Raw genomic sequence first — 16,497 nt, 5'->3', positions numbered from 1 at the left:
TGTACGGTATGAGCAGTGATGTGTGGGAGCGCTGTACGGTATGAGCAGTGATGTGTGGGAGCGCTGTACGGTATGAGCAGTGATGTGTGGGAGCGCTGTACGGTATGAGCAGTGATGTGTGGGAGCGCTGTACGGTATGAGCAGTGATGTGTGGGAGCGCTGTACGGTATGAGCAGTGATGTGTGGGAGCCCTGTACGGTATGAGCAGTGAGGTGTGGGAGCACTGTACGGTATGAGCAGTGATGTGTGGGAGCGCTGTACGGTATGAGCAGTGATGTGTGGGAGCACTGTACGGTATGAGCAGTGAGGTGTGGGAGCGCTGTACGGTATGAGCAGTGATGTGTGGGAGCGCTGTACGGTATGAGCAGTGATGTGTGGGAGCACTGTACGGTATGAGCAGTGATGTGTGGGAGCCCTGTACGGTATGAGCAGTGATGTGTGGGAGCACTGTACGGTATGAGCAGTGATGTGTGGGAGCGCTGTACGGTATGAGCAGTGATGTGTGGGAGCGCTGTACGGTATGAGCAGTGATGTGTGGGAGCGCTGTACGGTATGAGCAGTGATGTGTGGGAGCGCTGTACGGTATGAGCAGTGATGTGTGGGAGCTCTGTACGGTATGAGCAGTGATGTGTGGGAGCCCTGTACGGTATGAGCAGTGATGTGTGGGAGCGCTGTACGGTATGAGCAGTGATGTGTGGGAGCGCTGTACGGTATGAGCAGTGATGTGTGGGAGCGCTGTACGGTATGAGCAGTGATGTGTGGGAGCGCTGTACGGTATGAGCAGTGATGTGTGGGAGCACTGTACGGTATGAGCAGTGACGCGTGGGAGCACTGTACGGTATGAGCAGTGATGTGTGGGAGCGCTGTACGGTATGAGCAGTGATGTGTGGGAGCACTGTACGGTATGAGCAGTGATGTGTGGGAGCACTGTACGGTATGAGCAGTGAGAAGATGTAGGTTAGGACTATATTCTTCTCATACAGTTCTTCCCTTTTTCCTCACGTCTCTTTAAACCCTCAGAATTGTGTGGAGGACTCTCTAACGCCTCTCCGTGTCAGTCTCAACTTCTCTTTGAGTGGGATTCCTATTCTTAGCGAGGACTCACGAACCAACCAGTCAGGAGAGGTAAGTAGGCAGCGCCGGGTCCAGCCATCAGTGGTGGAGGGCCTGGCTGGATTCTGTCTTCCACCATGACATCTGTTTTGTAGATTCTGTTCGAGAAGAACTGTGGTGCTGACGGGGTGTGTGAGGACGACCTGAGGATAAACCTCTCCTTCAGTGGGTAAGACGCGCTCTCCTCGTGGCTGTGATTGTTGAACACACATGGTGACGGTCTCTCATCTTTTTTGTAGTCTCCAACAGCTGGTGGTTGGTTTGTCTCTCGAGGTTAATCTAACAGTATCAGTGACAAATAGTGGGGACGAGTCGTACAATTCCCGTGTCCTCATTCCCTTCCCCCCAGACCTGTCCTATCGCCGGGTGTCTCTTTTACAGGTATGTATCTTTCTTCTACCTGTGTCTTCCTGCGCTGCACTTGTCTAATTATTGCTTTATTTGTCCTTCTTTGTAGAGCAACAAGCAGATCACCGTCACATGTGCAAGTGAGGAGGACCAGAGAGTGGTGACCTGCGGAGTGAACAGACCTCTGCTCAGACCCAACACTACGGTAAGAGACAACTGCCCGTCTGGTGTGAGGACTACTCTTCAGGGCATCATACACTGAGGTGGCAGCTGACGCTCCTTGCTGTTTATCTGCACCTGCCTTCTGCTGCCCGTAGACTTTGAGGTTTACTTGTGTCCCCACATGTGGCCTGTCACTGACACCCAAAGCCATATCAGACTGTCATCAGGCAGTGAAGTCAGGAGACGCTTCCATACATGAGTCCCAAGAAAAGTGCTGAGCAGACCCATGAAAGAGGCAGAGCCCACACTTGGTCAGTTCTGAACCACAGCTGCATGAATGGGCCTGTATGATCCATTTCTTAGAAGATATCTATTGGCAGGACGTCATGTTATATACTTGACCAGTAGTCTCCCAGAAATCTGCTGCCTATGGCCAGCTGCAGTCCTTGTAGATTTATGCATCGAATCTTCTAAACTCAGAGTCATTCACTCTTCTGTGTCTCTTTCAGGCCATCTTCTTGGTCAGTTTTCATGTCGCACAGAAAGCAGATCTTGGAGACTCGTTAAATATGACTGCCAATGTCACCAGGTAACAAACCAACCTTGTGCAGTGCACAGTCCACCGATGCTGATGTTCCCCGGCTTTGATCAGTTCTTCATGTGTCTCTACAGTGACAATGGGAGAGTTCCCAATGAACTAATGAGGTCCTCATCTGCCATCAAAGTGCTGTACTCCATCTATGTAACCATCACCAGGTGAGTGAAGGCCTCAGAAGTTTGTGTGGTGTCCAATACCAGCTCAGAGGAAGCTCATAAACCATCCTGTCCAGATGAAGTCCATCCAGGATCTCATAGTGGTTGCCACCTGTGGACAGGCTAACCGGCTGACTACCATCATTACTGTAATACTCCTACTGAGATGTGATCTGCTCTTCTGCTACTTTACATTGTGTGTGGGCATCCTCTTCATTCTGTGCATAGTCCATGAGCATGGTGAAGAGAGCAGATGGTCAACGAGACCACCTCTGGTTATTGCATGTCCCCTGCTCTTACTTTTGTATGTATTTCAGCCTTGAAGAATCTACCAAATATGAAAACTATACGTCCCCGGAGCCCAGCATTAAACATGTTTACAGGGTGAGAACATTCATGCAATGTGTGTCTCCATCTCATAGAGATATTGGGTAGTAATGGGGCAGAAGCCCATGTCTCCCAGTGCTCTGAACACACCAGAAAATAATCCACAATTGTCCTTTACCTTTATAAAATTCTGATATTCCTCTCTTCTGCAGGTGACAAATCAAGGATTACACCAGCTGTCTCTCTCGGTCACCTTTCTGATTCCTGTCCGTTTGGGGGAAAGTATCATCTGGGAGACACCAAACATCAACAGCTCAGAGGTAGCTTTAATTCTATGTCATAGCTGTGGTCTTGTGTAACCCTAACCCAGAGTCATGCATTATATACAGATATTTCCAGGCCTCCCACAGGCAGCTCCCACTACAGATAGTAGACTATATCTAGTCCTGAGGACTAAATCCAGCCCTAAACACTACATCTACTCCTGAAGGCATCTAGTTTTGAGGACCAAATCCAGCCACCAACACTTCATCTAGTCCTCAAGGCTAAACCTAATCCTCAACACTACATCTAGTCCTGAAGTCATCTAGTTCTGAGGATCACATCCAGCCATCAACACTACATCTAGTTCTGAAGTAATCTGATCCCGAGGACCAGGGGTGGATTGGCCATAGACCTTACAGGGAAATTTCCCGGTGGGCTGATGCCCCGGGGGCCACCTGAGCCCTCCTCACAGCCAGCCAGTGGAAGTTTATGGGGATGTATTTTGTGCTTGTCATGACCTATGGTGTATGCTGTGACACTGTTGCCACACTTGCGGTTGCCCTCGGCAACGTGTTTCTGTGAGAGCATGCGGTGGCAGTGTCTCGGCCTTCTGGGTGATTGCCGTCACATGGTTGCCACGCATGCTGTTGCCGGTGGTAACGTGTGGTTTAGTATGCTTGTGTGTGCACTTCCCCTTTAAGTTGTAGCCTCCCTCTGTCTGGTGTGTAAGGGTTAACTCCCTTGCTGGGTGTGGTCACTTGTGCTTCTTATACCTGTGGCTTTAGGTCAGGAGTCAGTGGTACTCCAGCCTTGGTGTGTGCTGGAGCTATCCTCCTGGTCTTCATATTCCATCTGTCCAGTGAGGGCCACCCTTGTGGTCATCAATGTTATCCCGGTGTCTCCACCCCTTCCTGTCCTTATTTGTATGGAGTGGGTGATGTTCAGGGTGTTTGTATGTCTAGTTTGGTGTTACATGTCTGGTGGTGTTTGGTGTCATGTTTACTAGTCATTGCCCTGTCTCATGTTATTGCAGCTATGGGTGTCCTGGGTTCCTGTGTGGTTTGTGGTGTGTGCTGTGTCCTTAATGTTGGTGTGGACTGCAGCACTTGTGCACGGGTTCCAGTCAGTGTGTCTGTGGCAGGTAAGTGTGTTTCTGGTCTCGCTTACCTGCCATCTCCTTATGCTGTATGTGTTCCCCTCTCCTTGCAGCTAGGCCTTTAGAGACTCCTGTTCGTCCGTGTTGTGGAGGAACAGGTCGTCTTTACCCTGCTCCTAGTCCAGGGATTTCCTGAGGGTTAGTAGGGCCCCGAGGTTCCAGAGTATGAGCCCTCCTACCATCAGGGTTGGCTCATACGGTTAGGAGCTAGGGAGAGGATTAGGGATGCAATAGGAGGTGACCTGCCCCCGATCCCAGCGTCCTGGCCTAGCAGCTACCCTTTATTTCTTTGATACCCCACTCCCCGCCGTGACAGTGCTGCTGGCAGTATTTTGTGATGGACTGTGGTATTTGGCTCTGTGGTATAATGTGCCACAATAAGGTATTGCTGGCTCTGCCTTCCATCAATTTGACGGGGCCACTTTTAGTATTTTTTTGCAGGGCCACTTTAAGTTCCCAGTCCACTCCTGTGAGGACCATTACAGCCCTCAACACTACATCTAGTCCTGGAGATGCATCTTATCCTATAGACTGTATCAAATCAGTGGTGTAGCCTGGTGGGGAGCAGTGGGGCAATAAGGGGGCCAAACTGGGTCCTGTTACAGACCATGCCATTCACGCAGTCCCAAGTCATCAGAGCGTGTGCTCCTGGCCCGCTAATAGACTGCGCAGCCTCCAGACCTGAACCAGGCAGTGAGCCGCTCCAGTGCAGAACACATGCCTGCATGACAAAGTCCACGGTCTCCGAGCAGTGTCCCTGCAGAGGGTTTGTTGTTGTTTAAGGGGGAAGGGGTGCTGGCGTGTACCAGTGCTCTGCCATGGGAATCCTGGGGATTGGGACTGGCACAGCATGCGCAGAGTGATGCTAGTGACATCCTCATGGGCCTGCTGTGCAGACACCATTTGGCCCCCACTGTGATAATCCCCCAAGCTCACTGGGTTAAAGGGGCATTCTGGTTAAGTAATGTTATTCCCTATCCACAGGGGATAACTATTAGATTTGTGAGGGTTCTACAGCTGGGACTCCCACCAGTCAGAAGGAAAGGACCTTGTACTATGTGGAGCCTCCTGAAGCATGCATGCCACCGCTCCAGCCATTCCTGTGGCAGTTCTAGAGACCACCGAGTACAGCGCTTCTGTGGTGTTTCTCATTTTGCAGACATTTTCAGATAATTTGATTCCTCCATATGACTCTTGTTTCTAGCCTCAGCTCACCACGTGTAGAACAGTAAGTGAGACTGGAGGAGAACAGAACCACCGGGAGCTCCTGAAAGAGAGTCCAGTTCTGGTAAGAAACCTCTTCCGCCTCCATCATTCTCCTGGCACACGTCCCACAGAACATACTGATCCAGTTGAGTCAGTGAGAAGGTCCACAGCTCTGCCCACATGTCCACACTTCTATAGCAATAGCATGTGCAGGAACCTCTTCCTACCTCTATCCCTAACCTAACAGAAAACTGTTCCACACTTAACAATGCAAGAGAATCAGAGGCGGGTGGAGAGACCACAACCCAGACACGGGAGGTTACTTCCAAATTCTCACCCTAGGAAGGGCCCCAAATGTGATGACAAATCTCACACACTGGCAATGGCCATTTCTGTCACTGCCATCAGAACCACAACGTCTAGAGCATTAGCCTTAGGATTTATTGACAGGACACCAGAAAACTCTCCACGTCAGACCAACACCTCCAGAATCAGTGCTTGTACTGACAACACGTGTCCTCTGTCCACAGAACTGCTCAGTCGGGACATGTCTCCGCACTGACTGTAGCATCAGCAATTTGAAGGATAAGGAATCGGTGACCTTCACCATCAGTGGACCAGTGAGAAGACACTGGGAGACGCAGGTCTTGTATACATCCTGGGGGAGATGACGTGTTGGCGTTGTGCACTAATATCTCATGTTATTATTATATTTTGGTTTCAGACTGATCAGGAGAAAGTGCTGCTCCAGAGCTCAGCGGAAATTCACTATGATACTCGGGTGTATTTCATGGAGCAGAACTTCACCAAAGCACAGGTACCAGTCGCTCCTGGGTTCTGTGTGACCCTGTGTGTGAGCAGGAAGTCAAGTTTCTGTTTGTTCCACATGGGCCAGTCAGTTGCTTGTGTATATATGGCGGTGCTTATGTATGTGGCGGTTTTGTTTGTGATGGTTGTGTATGTGGAGGGCTTGGTGGTTATGCATGTGGCGGTTGTGTATGTGGCAGGCCTTTACATGTGCTGGGCCTGTATATGTGGTGGGCTTGTGTTTGTGGTGGGCTTTGCATGCTTGGTGGGTATGTATGTGCAGCATGCAATCCCACAGGGGAGATGTTGGGTAAAGCAGAGTATGAGGTTGGTGGCAGTGGAAATAACGATGGTCATAGTCCTCACTGTGTCTATTCCCTGCTCCAGGAGTGCAGTAGATGGAGGGGTGCCACCCTTCTATCACTCGTGGCACACACTGGAGTTTGGAGTTTCCTGCCTGGTGGTGACTGGGGTGCTCTTGATGTTGTGGGAATGGGTAGCAGGGTGCAAGGCAGGAGAGCAGGTGACCAATAACCAGGCCAGCTTGGTTACAGTCCGAATATAGTCTCCCTTTTACTGAATGGATGATAGGGTCATAGTGCAAACACAAGCAGCAGGCACAGTTCTCAAGTATTTCATAGAGTATGCTTTTCCCAAAGGTTGGATATAAGGGGATGATGTTCCTCCCTGAGCCTCTTTCTGTAGATATGTGCTGTCTTCCCAAATGACCGAAGATGTGCAACTTCTCTCAGTATCTCTCTGCAATATCCAACTGCAGTGTGAAGTCCTATATCGGGTGGCCAGTCGATCTCAGTAGTGTGGCGAGAGTCAGAAGCAATATAACCCTCACCACATGCAGTAAAGTCCAAAGCCATAAGTATATGTTACCTTTACTGTCTATGTCCAATCACTGTCCCTTTATGGTCCTCAACCTTCTGCAGAAATTTAGTGCTTCTTTCCCTCAAAGACTGGTTCTTAGTAAAGTTGCTATTGAGGCAGCTTTCACTCACAGGGAAGGTGTCTCCTTTGAAAAGGATTCTTTTCTCCTGTTAGCCTGGTTTACACACCAGCAGCAGTATGCACATCCCTTCTCTTGGCCTCCTTGCCAACAACTTTCCTCTAGCCAAGGGAGAATGGGGCCAGCCCACCCCTGGCAACTATTACTATGAACTGCCAGTTAACTATTTCCTTCCCATTCTCAGAATTTTGAGATACATAGTGCATAGATAAGCCACTTCAACCATTTACACCACTGAAAGTGTATAGTTCTTCATAGCAAACATAGCATCACAGTAAACATTTTAACATCTTTAGAAGTCCATTAACCCTTAAGCAGTGAACCACTGGGTCACTGCATATGTAGTAGGTCTGTGTTTGTGTGGGTTTTGTTTGTGTAGTTTGACCTCTGGGACTCATGGCTGTTATCCAGGTGCACAGCAGCATTTTTTTCCTATCTGGACAACACTCCTCATTATCCGAGACGGCTCTTTCTACATGTCTCCCCATCTCTGTCCTCATTGTCCTCTCTATTTTGTCCCACAGGCTCAGACAGTGTTGGAGGTAAACGTTGAGTACAATTACCTTCCTGTAATCATCGGGAGCAGTTTCGGGGGCCTGGCCCTCTTGGCCCTGATCACTGCCGGCCTCTACAAGGTGAGTATTGCAGAAGACATGGTCATTATGACACTGTTCACACTACAGCCTCACTTCATCCTATATGAACGTTTCCTAGATCGACTGGAAACTGATATTAGGCAAAACCCCTGGGACAGGCTGAGCCCTGTGTGCAGCGCTACAGCTAAACGGGGTGAGGTCCCGATCACAGATGATCCACCGTCCTCCTTGTCCCCTCAGGTTCCCCCAGTGACTTTACTACTGGGGGCAATGAGGAAAACTCCGGCTGTGAATGGTCTCACACATCAACCTATCGATTCTGCCGCAGTCCTCGTCATTTATCACTCTGTTCTCATTGTCACTGTCAAGTTTCTTCATGATATTATTGTCTTCTTCTTTGTAGCTTGGATTCTTTAAGCGTCAATACAAGGATATGCTGGATAACACAGCGGGTGACAGTGCGGGAGATGCCACCGCTACAGATCCCCCAACCAATGGAGGTCCAGAATGAGGAGGACGGGACTCCAAATAATCTGTCCTCTGCTCTGTGTAAGATACAGAGCCTCTCCATATCAGCCCTCCACATTATCTACCCTGCAGATATTCTAGTCCATTCTATATATGATGGTCATATACATTATATACTCATTCAGTCAACAGTTGTTTCTTCTGATGTCCCTCAGCCCACCAAACACATATTCAGCCAAGTGTATATGTGTTCTGAATGGAAAGGAGGCCACAGCCAGACCCCTCCAGACACCTCTGTCCACTTCCAGACTCTGCTGTCCTCCTCCAGGCTCCTCTATCCTCCTCCAGGCTAATTCTCTGTCCCCTCCTCCAGGCTCCTCTTCTGTCTCCTCCTTCAGGCTTCTCCTCTGTCCTCCTCCAGGCTACTCCTGTCTCCTCCTCCAGACACCTCTGTCCACTTCCAGACTCTGCTGTCCTCCTCCAGGCTCATCTATCTTCCTCCAGGCTACTCCTCTGTCTCCTCCTCCAGGCTCCTCTTCTGTCTCCTCCTTCAGGCTCCTCCTCTGTCCTCCTCCAGGCTACTCCTGTCTCCTCCTCCAGACACCTCTGTCCACTTCCAGACTCTGCTGTCCTCCTCCAGGCTCCTCTATCTTCCTCCAGGCTACTCCTCTGCCCCCTCCTCCAGGCTCCTCCTCTGTCCTCCTCCAGGCTACTCCTGTTTCCTCCTCCATACTACTCCTTTGTCTTCTCCTCCAGACTCCTCCTCTGTCTCTTCCTCCAGACTCCTCTGTCTCTTTCTTCAGACTCCTCTGTCTCCTCCTCCATACTACTCTTTTGTCTCCTCCTCCAGACTACTTCTTTGTCTTCTCCTCCAGACTCCTCCTCTGTCTCTTCCTCCAGACTCCTCTGTCTCTTTCTCCAGACTCCTCTGTCTCTTTCTCCAGACTCCTCTGTCTCTTTCTCCAGACTCCTCTGTCTCTTTCTCCAGACTCCTCTGTCTCTTTCTCCAGACTCCTCTGTCTCTTTCTCCAGACTCCTCTGTCTTTTTCTTCAGACTCCTCTGTCTCTTTCTCCAGACTCCTCTGTCTCTTCCTCCACACTCCTCTGTTTCTTTCTTCAGACTCCTCTGTCTCCTCCTCTGCGCTCTTCTGCCTTCTCCTCTGCGCTCCTCTGTCTCCTCCTCCACACTCCTCTGTCTCCTCCTCCACACTCCTCTGTCTCCTTCTCCAGACTGCTTTGTCTCCTCCTCCACACTTCTTTGTCTCCTCCTCCAGATTGCTTTGTCTCTTCCTCCTCGCTCCTCTGTCTCCTCCTCCACACTCCTCTGTCTCCTCCTCCAGACTGCTTTGTCTCCTCCTCCAGACTGCTTTGTCTCCTCCTCCAGACTGCTTTGTCTCCTCCTCCAGACTGCTTTGTCTCCTGCTCCACACTCCTCTGTCTCCTGCTCCACACTCCTCTGTCTCCTCCTCCACACTCCTCTGTCTCCTCCTCCAGACTGCTTTGTCTCCTCCTCCAGACTGCTTTGTCTCCTGCTCCACACTCCTCTGTCTCCTGCTCCACACTCCTCTGTCTCCTGCTCCACACTCCTGTCTCCTGCTCCACACTCCTCTGTCTCCTCCTCCACACTTATTTGTCTCCTCCTCCACACTCCTCTGTCTCCTCCTCCACACTTATTTGTCTCCTCCTCCAGACTGCTCTGTCTCCTCCTCCAGACTGCTCTTTCTCCTCCTGCAGACTGCTTTGTCTCTTCCTCCTCGCTCCTCTGTCTCCTCCTCCACACTCCCCTGTCTCCTTCTCCAGACTGCTTTGTCTCCTGCTCCACACTCCTCTGCCTCCTCCTTTGCGCTCCGCTGCCTTCTCCTCTGCGCTCCTCTGTCTCCTCCTCCAGACTAGGGATGAGCGGACATTTGTATACAGTCTGCAGACATTGGAATCTCCCTTAGACAGAGTAAATCTAGAGGATCCTGGCTAAGGGCGTCCCCGTTTGATTTGGTGCTTGTTGGACTTTGTGGTAATGGCACGCCCTCTGGCCCATTGTATGACTGAATGCCATGTTATAAGTATATGACCAGACCTGGCACAAATGATGCTTCTGACATAGTCTGGAGATTTCTATATTCGTTGCTCATGGCAGCAATTTTACTGCCATTTGTGTGAGTACATTGCCACGGTATCATGTGGCGAGTACATGTCATCTATCTGTGTTATGCCCCTCCCCCTGTCTATATACGATATGTTGCCATGGTATCACGTGACGAGTACCCGTGTTACCCCCCATCTCTCTATATACAGTATGTTGCCGTGGTATCATGTGATGGTACCTGTGTTATGCCTCGCCTCCTCTCTATATACGGTATATTGCCGTGGGATCATGTGATGGTACCTGTGTTACACCCCGTCTCCTCTCTATATACGGTATGTTGCCATGGTATCATGTGATGGGTACTCGTGTTACGCCTCGCCTCCTCTCTTTATATATGGTATGTTGCCATGGTATCATGTGATGGGTACTCGTGTTACGCCCCGCCTCGTCTCTATATATGGTATGTTGCCATGGTATCATGTGATGGTACCTGTGTTACGCCCCGCCTCGTCTCTATATATGGTATGTTGCCATGGTATCATGTGATGGTACCTGTGTTACGCCCCGCCTCGTCTCTATATATGGTATGTTGCCATGGTATCATGTGATGGGTACTCGTGTTACACCCCGTCTCCTCCCTATATACGGTATGTTGCCATGGTATCATGTGATGGGTACTCGTGTTACACCCCGTCTCCTCTCTATATACGGTATGTTGCCATGGTATCATGTGATGGGTACTCGTGTTACGCCTCGCCTCCTCTCTTTATATATGGTATGTTGCCATGGTATCATGTGATGGGTACTCGTGTTACGCCCCGCCTCGTCTCTATATATGGTATGTTGCCATGGTATCATGTGAGGGGTACTCGTGTTACGTCTCGCCTCCTCTCTTTATATATGGTATGTTGCCATGGTATCATGTGATAGTACCTGTGTTACGCCCCGCCTCGTTTCTATATATGGTATGTTGCCATGGTATCATGTGATGGGTACTCGTGTTACGCCCCGTCTCCTCTCTATATACGGTATGTTGCCATGGTATCATGTGATGGGTACTCGTGTTACACCTCGCCTCCTCTCTTTATATATGGTATGTTGCCATGGTATCATGTGAGGGGTACTCGTGTTACGCCTCGCCTCCTCTCTTTATATATGGTATGTTGCCATGGTATCATGTGATGGGTACTCGTGTTACGCCTCGCCTCCTCTCTTTATATATGGTATGTTGCCATGGTATCATGTGATGGTACCTGTGTTACGCCCGCCTCGTCTCTATATACAGTATGTTGCCATGGTATCATGTGATGGGTACTCGTGTTACACCCCGCCTCCTCTCTTTATATATGGTATGTTGCCATGGTATCATGTGATGGTACCTGTGTTACGCCCCTCCTCGTCTCTATATACGGTATGTTCCCATGGTATCATGTGCTGGGTACTCGTGTTACACCCCGTCTCCTCTCTATATACGGTATGTTGCCATGGTATCATGTGATGGGTACTCGTGTTACGCCTCGCCTCCTCTCTTTATATATGGTATGTTGCTTTGGTATCATGTGATGGTACCTGTGTTACGCCCCGCCTCGTCTCTATATACGGTATGTTGCCATGGTATCATGTGATGGGTACTCGTGTTACACCCCGTCTCCTCTCTATATACGGTATGTTGCCATGGTATCATGTGATGGGTACTCGTGTTATCCCCCGTCCCCTCTATATAAACAGTGGTTGAGACCTCGGGGGTCTACAGAGCTCTCGAGGTTTGTTCTTTGTCCTAATAAATGAGTTCTGCTGATTCTTGTGGTGGCGTTCTTCATGAGGAGCTGCAGTTACCTAGGAGCGTGTCAATGTCCATCTTGTAGAAAGGCTTCCTCAGGTAGTTCCTCCTGTCAGTATGACCTAGAAGAAGGTTTTGGGTGTCACCCATTTTGGCAGGGGTCCTCCACCGTCTTCACAGAGCGGACAACACGCTGACAGGCTTCTGACAACTGGAGCAGTGCCACGGAGATGACTTCTCAGACAGGCCTGTTGTATAGGCCTTTCCCGAGATCCGTGGCCCCCGGGACATCGTTATCTTCCAGGCTGCTGCGGTCACATGGGAGACCAGAGTAGGAGTCTAATAATAATCACCAGGGGCCAAATCCCTCCCCACGACACGTCCTTTTTCTCTTTTTGATTCTTTACAATTCTCAAGATCTTTGCTTGCTGTCAGTGAATGGGACCTTCTTGTACTAGCATGCTGAAAATAAGGAGCTAAATCTGCATCAAAATTTCTGGTGTTTTTAATGCAGTTTTTAGGTGATTGCATTAATTGCAAATTCCTTCTTGGCATCTGTGCGGCGAAGGAACACGAGGCTTTTCTCTAGAGCCGGATTATTAATCAACACAGAAAAACGCTGCAGCGTATGAACAACAGCACCGATATCCAAATGGGAGGCGAAGCCGGAGTGGAAAATTCACCAAACTCCACATGGAAAATCCACAGTGTGAACAGTACACAACCCCTAATAAATACAGACCTCCAAACAAGACCACCAAATGCAGACCCTATAAATAAATGTGAACCCCAGATCCCAGACGTACCCAGCAGCTGCTCTTTTCTGTAGCTTGAGAATGTTCAGATGTCATGTGATCCTCATAACAAAAAAACCAGTGGGACCAAATATCAAAAAATCTACCAACTTTATTATAATAATGTATATAAAATATGGAATAAAAAAGGATGTAGAGAGAAGCGAGGGGCAACACCTCACTGGACAGCCGTGTACCTCCGCAGGGCTGTGATAACAGTCTCCGGATAGCAGGCCATACGCTGTGTTTCACAGTAACTGGTAGTAAATCTCCTAAATAGAAGAATATATGCATAACAACCGTGGTAATAATGCATATCACCCACCCCTATAGGGGAATATGTCGTATACATCTATTTGCTAACCAGCAATAATCACCATTCAATATGAAGCCCCCAGTAACTATGTAAGACAGTGTACACCAGTAGGTAAGAATGATATAACTCACAGCCTCACTATATAATATGAACACGGTGGCATAGCGATATATTAATAAACACATCTAACAAGGGACATACCTGAAGACATGGTCTGACCAAAAAGAGGTAAGGGAGCCCCAAGCGCAAGACCTCGACGCGCGTTTCACCTCAACGGCTTCGTCAGGAGGTACAGAAGTGCAAAGATACAGGGTATATATAGGGATCAATGGGGGGGGGGGGTAAATTACCTGAATTGTGGACACGTGTGCTCCTACCAATTGGGCGCGATACTGCCTTGATGCGCGACACCATCCCTCAGCGCGTCCGCTCCACCACACTGCACACGCGCAGAACGTGATGATGACAGTAGAGCACGTCAGGATGGAGTCGGGCAGCGCATGCGCGGGACCGCCACCCAGTGGAACGCATGTGACCCACAAATACAGATGGCCATAAGCGGAAGGACCTGGACTAGCGGGGAGACTGGGACTATAGTATACTACAGTTTACTACAATGATTGCCAAATCAATATGCCACCATGATCCATAATTGACCGATGATCCACAAGATTAAAAAATAATAAATTGAAGCTAATACATATAAAAAAAAGTGCTCAAATCACAAAGTGACATCCATGATAATATACACAATACATATATGATTTATACACATATATATATATATACACATCCATGCTAATATACATATAAACAATGACAACAGTGATTCCTATTCATGTGTACATTGAAACAAACATTATACAGTACATGTGTCACAAATCTGAGAATAGAACGATATCTGTTAGTACCGATCACATGCTCTATGTACCTTTATGTCTTAAAGTGCAATCATAAACTCATATTACATATCAAGTCAATTAAAATAGTGACAAACTAGATCAATATAATAAATATGTTAAAAAACGAAATAATTCATAATACATCGAGTACACATAGGGACCCGAAAAAGTGAAAAAAAGAAATAATAAATAAAGTGCATCAAGTGCCGATCTTTACTCATAAAGCATTAATGCCAATAATTATACAAGCCTTTAAATGAGATCATATAAGGTCCATCCCTACTATACGATCAGTGGGGTAGAAAGTCCGCCTTAAAGACCACACTAGAGTGACCACTGGGCTGAAATCTACCCATATAGCTACCACACATACCACTAATTAACTATCACCCCGACACCCAATAGGGTCAGTTGGTAGCCGACAGGTGACTATCTACCCCACCTTCACAGTGGTCACCTACTAATGAGCATTAATTAACCTTCCACTCTCATAATATTCCAAAAAGGGGCTATAACACCCCAAAACTCCATCCCATATATAACAGCTACGGTAATTGTGAGAGAAGTCCACTTGTGTTCATAATCTTGTTGGCTTCATTTCTTCATTTTCATTTCCAAAGAACACCATCTCATGGCCACTTCATTATACTTCCACCTTGTCCCGAACAAAGAGGCAGAATATAATTACCTCAAATAGAAAGAAAAAAGATATAACAGATTATTTAAAAAAATTCCTAAGCATAAAATAAGATAATATACCCTGATTTAAAATTCACGCCATATTACAGAAATGAGTTGAAGCTATTGGACTCATTCAAGCCACAAGGGACCATTGTGTCCAGAATTACTATCCACCTGGTTTCTCTACGTAGTAGGGCTTGTTTTATATTGCCAGTTTGCCACCCCTAGACCCTCCTATCTAACTCTATCTATGCCTCTTACTTTGAGGCCTCGTGGGTCAGAGGTGTGATACTTGCAAAAATGCAGTGGAACAGCTTGTAAAGTATCCAGATCTTTCTCCATGTCATGTGATCCTCAGCAGGTCCTTCAGAGCTCATGATCATGAGAAGGTCCTTTAGATTTCATGTGATCATCAGAAGGTCCTTCAGAGTTTATATGATCATTAGCAGATCTTTCAGAGCTCATGTGATTATCAGCAGGTCCTTCAGAGCTCATAAGATTTTTAGCAGGTCCTTCAGAGCTCATGTAATCATCAGAAGGTCCTTTAGATCTCATGTGATAATCAGAAGGTCCTTCAGAGCTCATGTGTTCATTAGCAGATCCTTCAGAGCACGTGTTCATTAGCAGGTTCTTCTGAGCTCATGTGATCATCACAAGGTCCTCCAGAGCTCATGTGATCATTAGCCGGTCCGTCAGAGCTCATGTGATCATTAGCAGGTCCTTCAGAACTCATGTGATCATCATCAGCTGCTTCAGAGCTCATGTGATTATTAGCAGGGTCTTCTGAGCTCATGTGATCATCACCAGGTCCTTCAGAGCTCATGTGATCATTAGCAGGTCCTTCAGAACTCATGTGATTATCAGCATATCTTCCAGAGCTCATGTGATCATCAGCAGGTCCTTCAGAGCTTATGTGATCATCATAAGGTCCTTCAGAGTTCATTTGATTATCAGCAGATCTTCCAGAGCTCATGTGATCATCAGCAGGTCCTTCAGAGCTCACAATATCCTCAACAGATCCTTCAGAGCTCACAAGATCATCAGCAGATCCTTCAGAGCTCACAAGATCATCAGCAGATCCTTCAGAGTTCATGTGATCTTCAGCAGATCCTTAAGAGCTCATGTGATCATCAGCAGGTCCTTCAGAGCTCATATGATCATCGGAAGGCCCTTTAGATCTCATGTGAATATCATAATGTCTTTCAGAGCTCAAGTGTTCATTAGCAGATCCTTCAGAGCCCATGTGTTCATTAGCAGGTTCTTCTCAGCTCATGTGATCATCACCAGGTCTTTTAGAGCTCATGTGATCATTAGCAGGTCCTTCAGAGCTCATGTAAACATCATCAGGTCCTTCAGAGCTTATGCGATCATTAGCAGGTCCTTCAGAGCTCATGCGATCATTAGCAGGTCCTTCAGAGCTCATGTGATCATTAGCAGGTCCTTCAGAGCTCATGTGATCCTCAGCAGACCCTTCAGAGCTCATGTGTTCATTAGCATGTCCTTCAGAGCTCATGTGTTCATTAGCAGGTCCTTCAGAGCTCATGTGGTCCTCAGCAGATCCTTCAGAGCTCATGTGTTCATTAACAGGTCCGTCAGAGCTCACAAGATCATCAGCAGGTCCTTCAGAGCTCACAAGATTATCAGCAGAACCTTCAGAGCTCATGTGATCATCAGCAAGTCCTTCAGAGCTCACAAGATTATCAGCAGGTCCTTCAGAGCTCAC

The 16,497-nt window shown here is 48.0% G+C and overlaps 1 protein-coding gene and 1 long non-coding RNA gene across 3 annotated transcripts in view; one reads left to right on the top strand and one right to left on the bottom strand.

Annotated features, from left to right (window-relative positions):
- LOC121007436 (integrin alpha-M-like) overlaps window positions 1-8,918 on the top strand; it is a 79,327-nt gene extending 70,409 nt beyond the window's left edge. For both annotated transcript variants that reach the window (XM_040439359.1, XM_040439358.1), the window contains exons 18-30: window positions 1,021-1,125; window positions 1,209-1,282; window positions 1,353-1,494; window positions 1,571-1,666; window positions 2,133-2,212; window positions 2,296-2,379; window positions 2,694-2,760; window positions 2,916-3,023; window positions 5,328-5,411; window positions 5,860-5,973; window positions 6,054-6,146; window positions 7,679-7,789; window positions 8,154-8,918. In XM_040439359.1, the coding sequence (XP_040295293.1) occupies window positions 1,021-1,125; window positions 1,209-1,282; window positions 1,353-1,494; window positions 1,571-1,666; window positions 2,133-2,212; window positions 2,296-2,379; window positions 2,694-2,760; window positions 2,916-3,023; window positions 5,328-5,411; window positions 5,860-5,973; window positions 6,054-6,146; window positions 7,679-7,789; window positions 8,154-8,261 (1,266 nt within the window). In that variant the 3' untranslated portion in view covers window positions 8,262-8,918. The remainder of the gene's footprint in view (window positions 1-1,020; window positions 1,126-1,208; window positions 1,283-1,352; window positions 1,495-1,570; window positions 1,667-2,132; window positions 2,213-2,295; window positions 2,380-2,693; window positions 2,761-2,915; window positions 3,024-5,327; window positions 5,412-5,859; window positions 5,974-6,053; window positions 6,147-7,678; window positions 7,790-8,153) is intronic.
- Window positions 8,919-10,341: 1,423 nt separating this feature from the next.
- Window positions 10,342-12,093, bottom strand: LOC121007437. Its single transcript, XR_005780415.1, has 2 exons — window positions 11,744-12,093; window positions 10,342-11,680 (listed from the first exon to the last, which is right to left on the bottom strand). It is a non-coding gene; the product is annotated as an uncharacterized LOC121007437 (long non-coding RNA).
- Window positions 12,094-16,497: the final 4,404 nt, after the last annotated feature.

Source organism: Bufo bufo, chromosome 7 (assembly GCF_905171765.1).
Source record: "Bufo bufo chromosome 7, aBufBuf1.1, whole genome shotgun sequence".
Classification (NCBI taxonomy): domain Eukaryota; kingdom Metazoa; phylum Chordata; class Amphibia; order Anura; family Bufonidae; genus Bufo; species Bufo bufo.
Note: the sequence above shows the minus strand (reverse complement) of the source record. Positions and strands in the feature narration are given on the sequence as shown.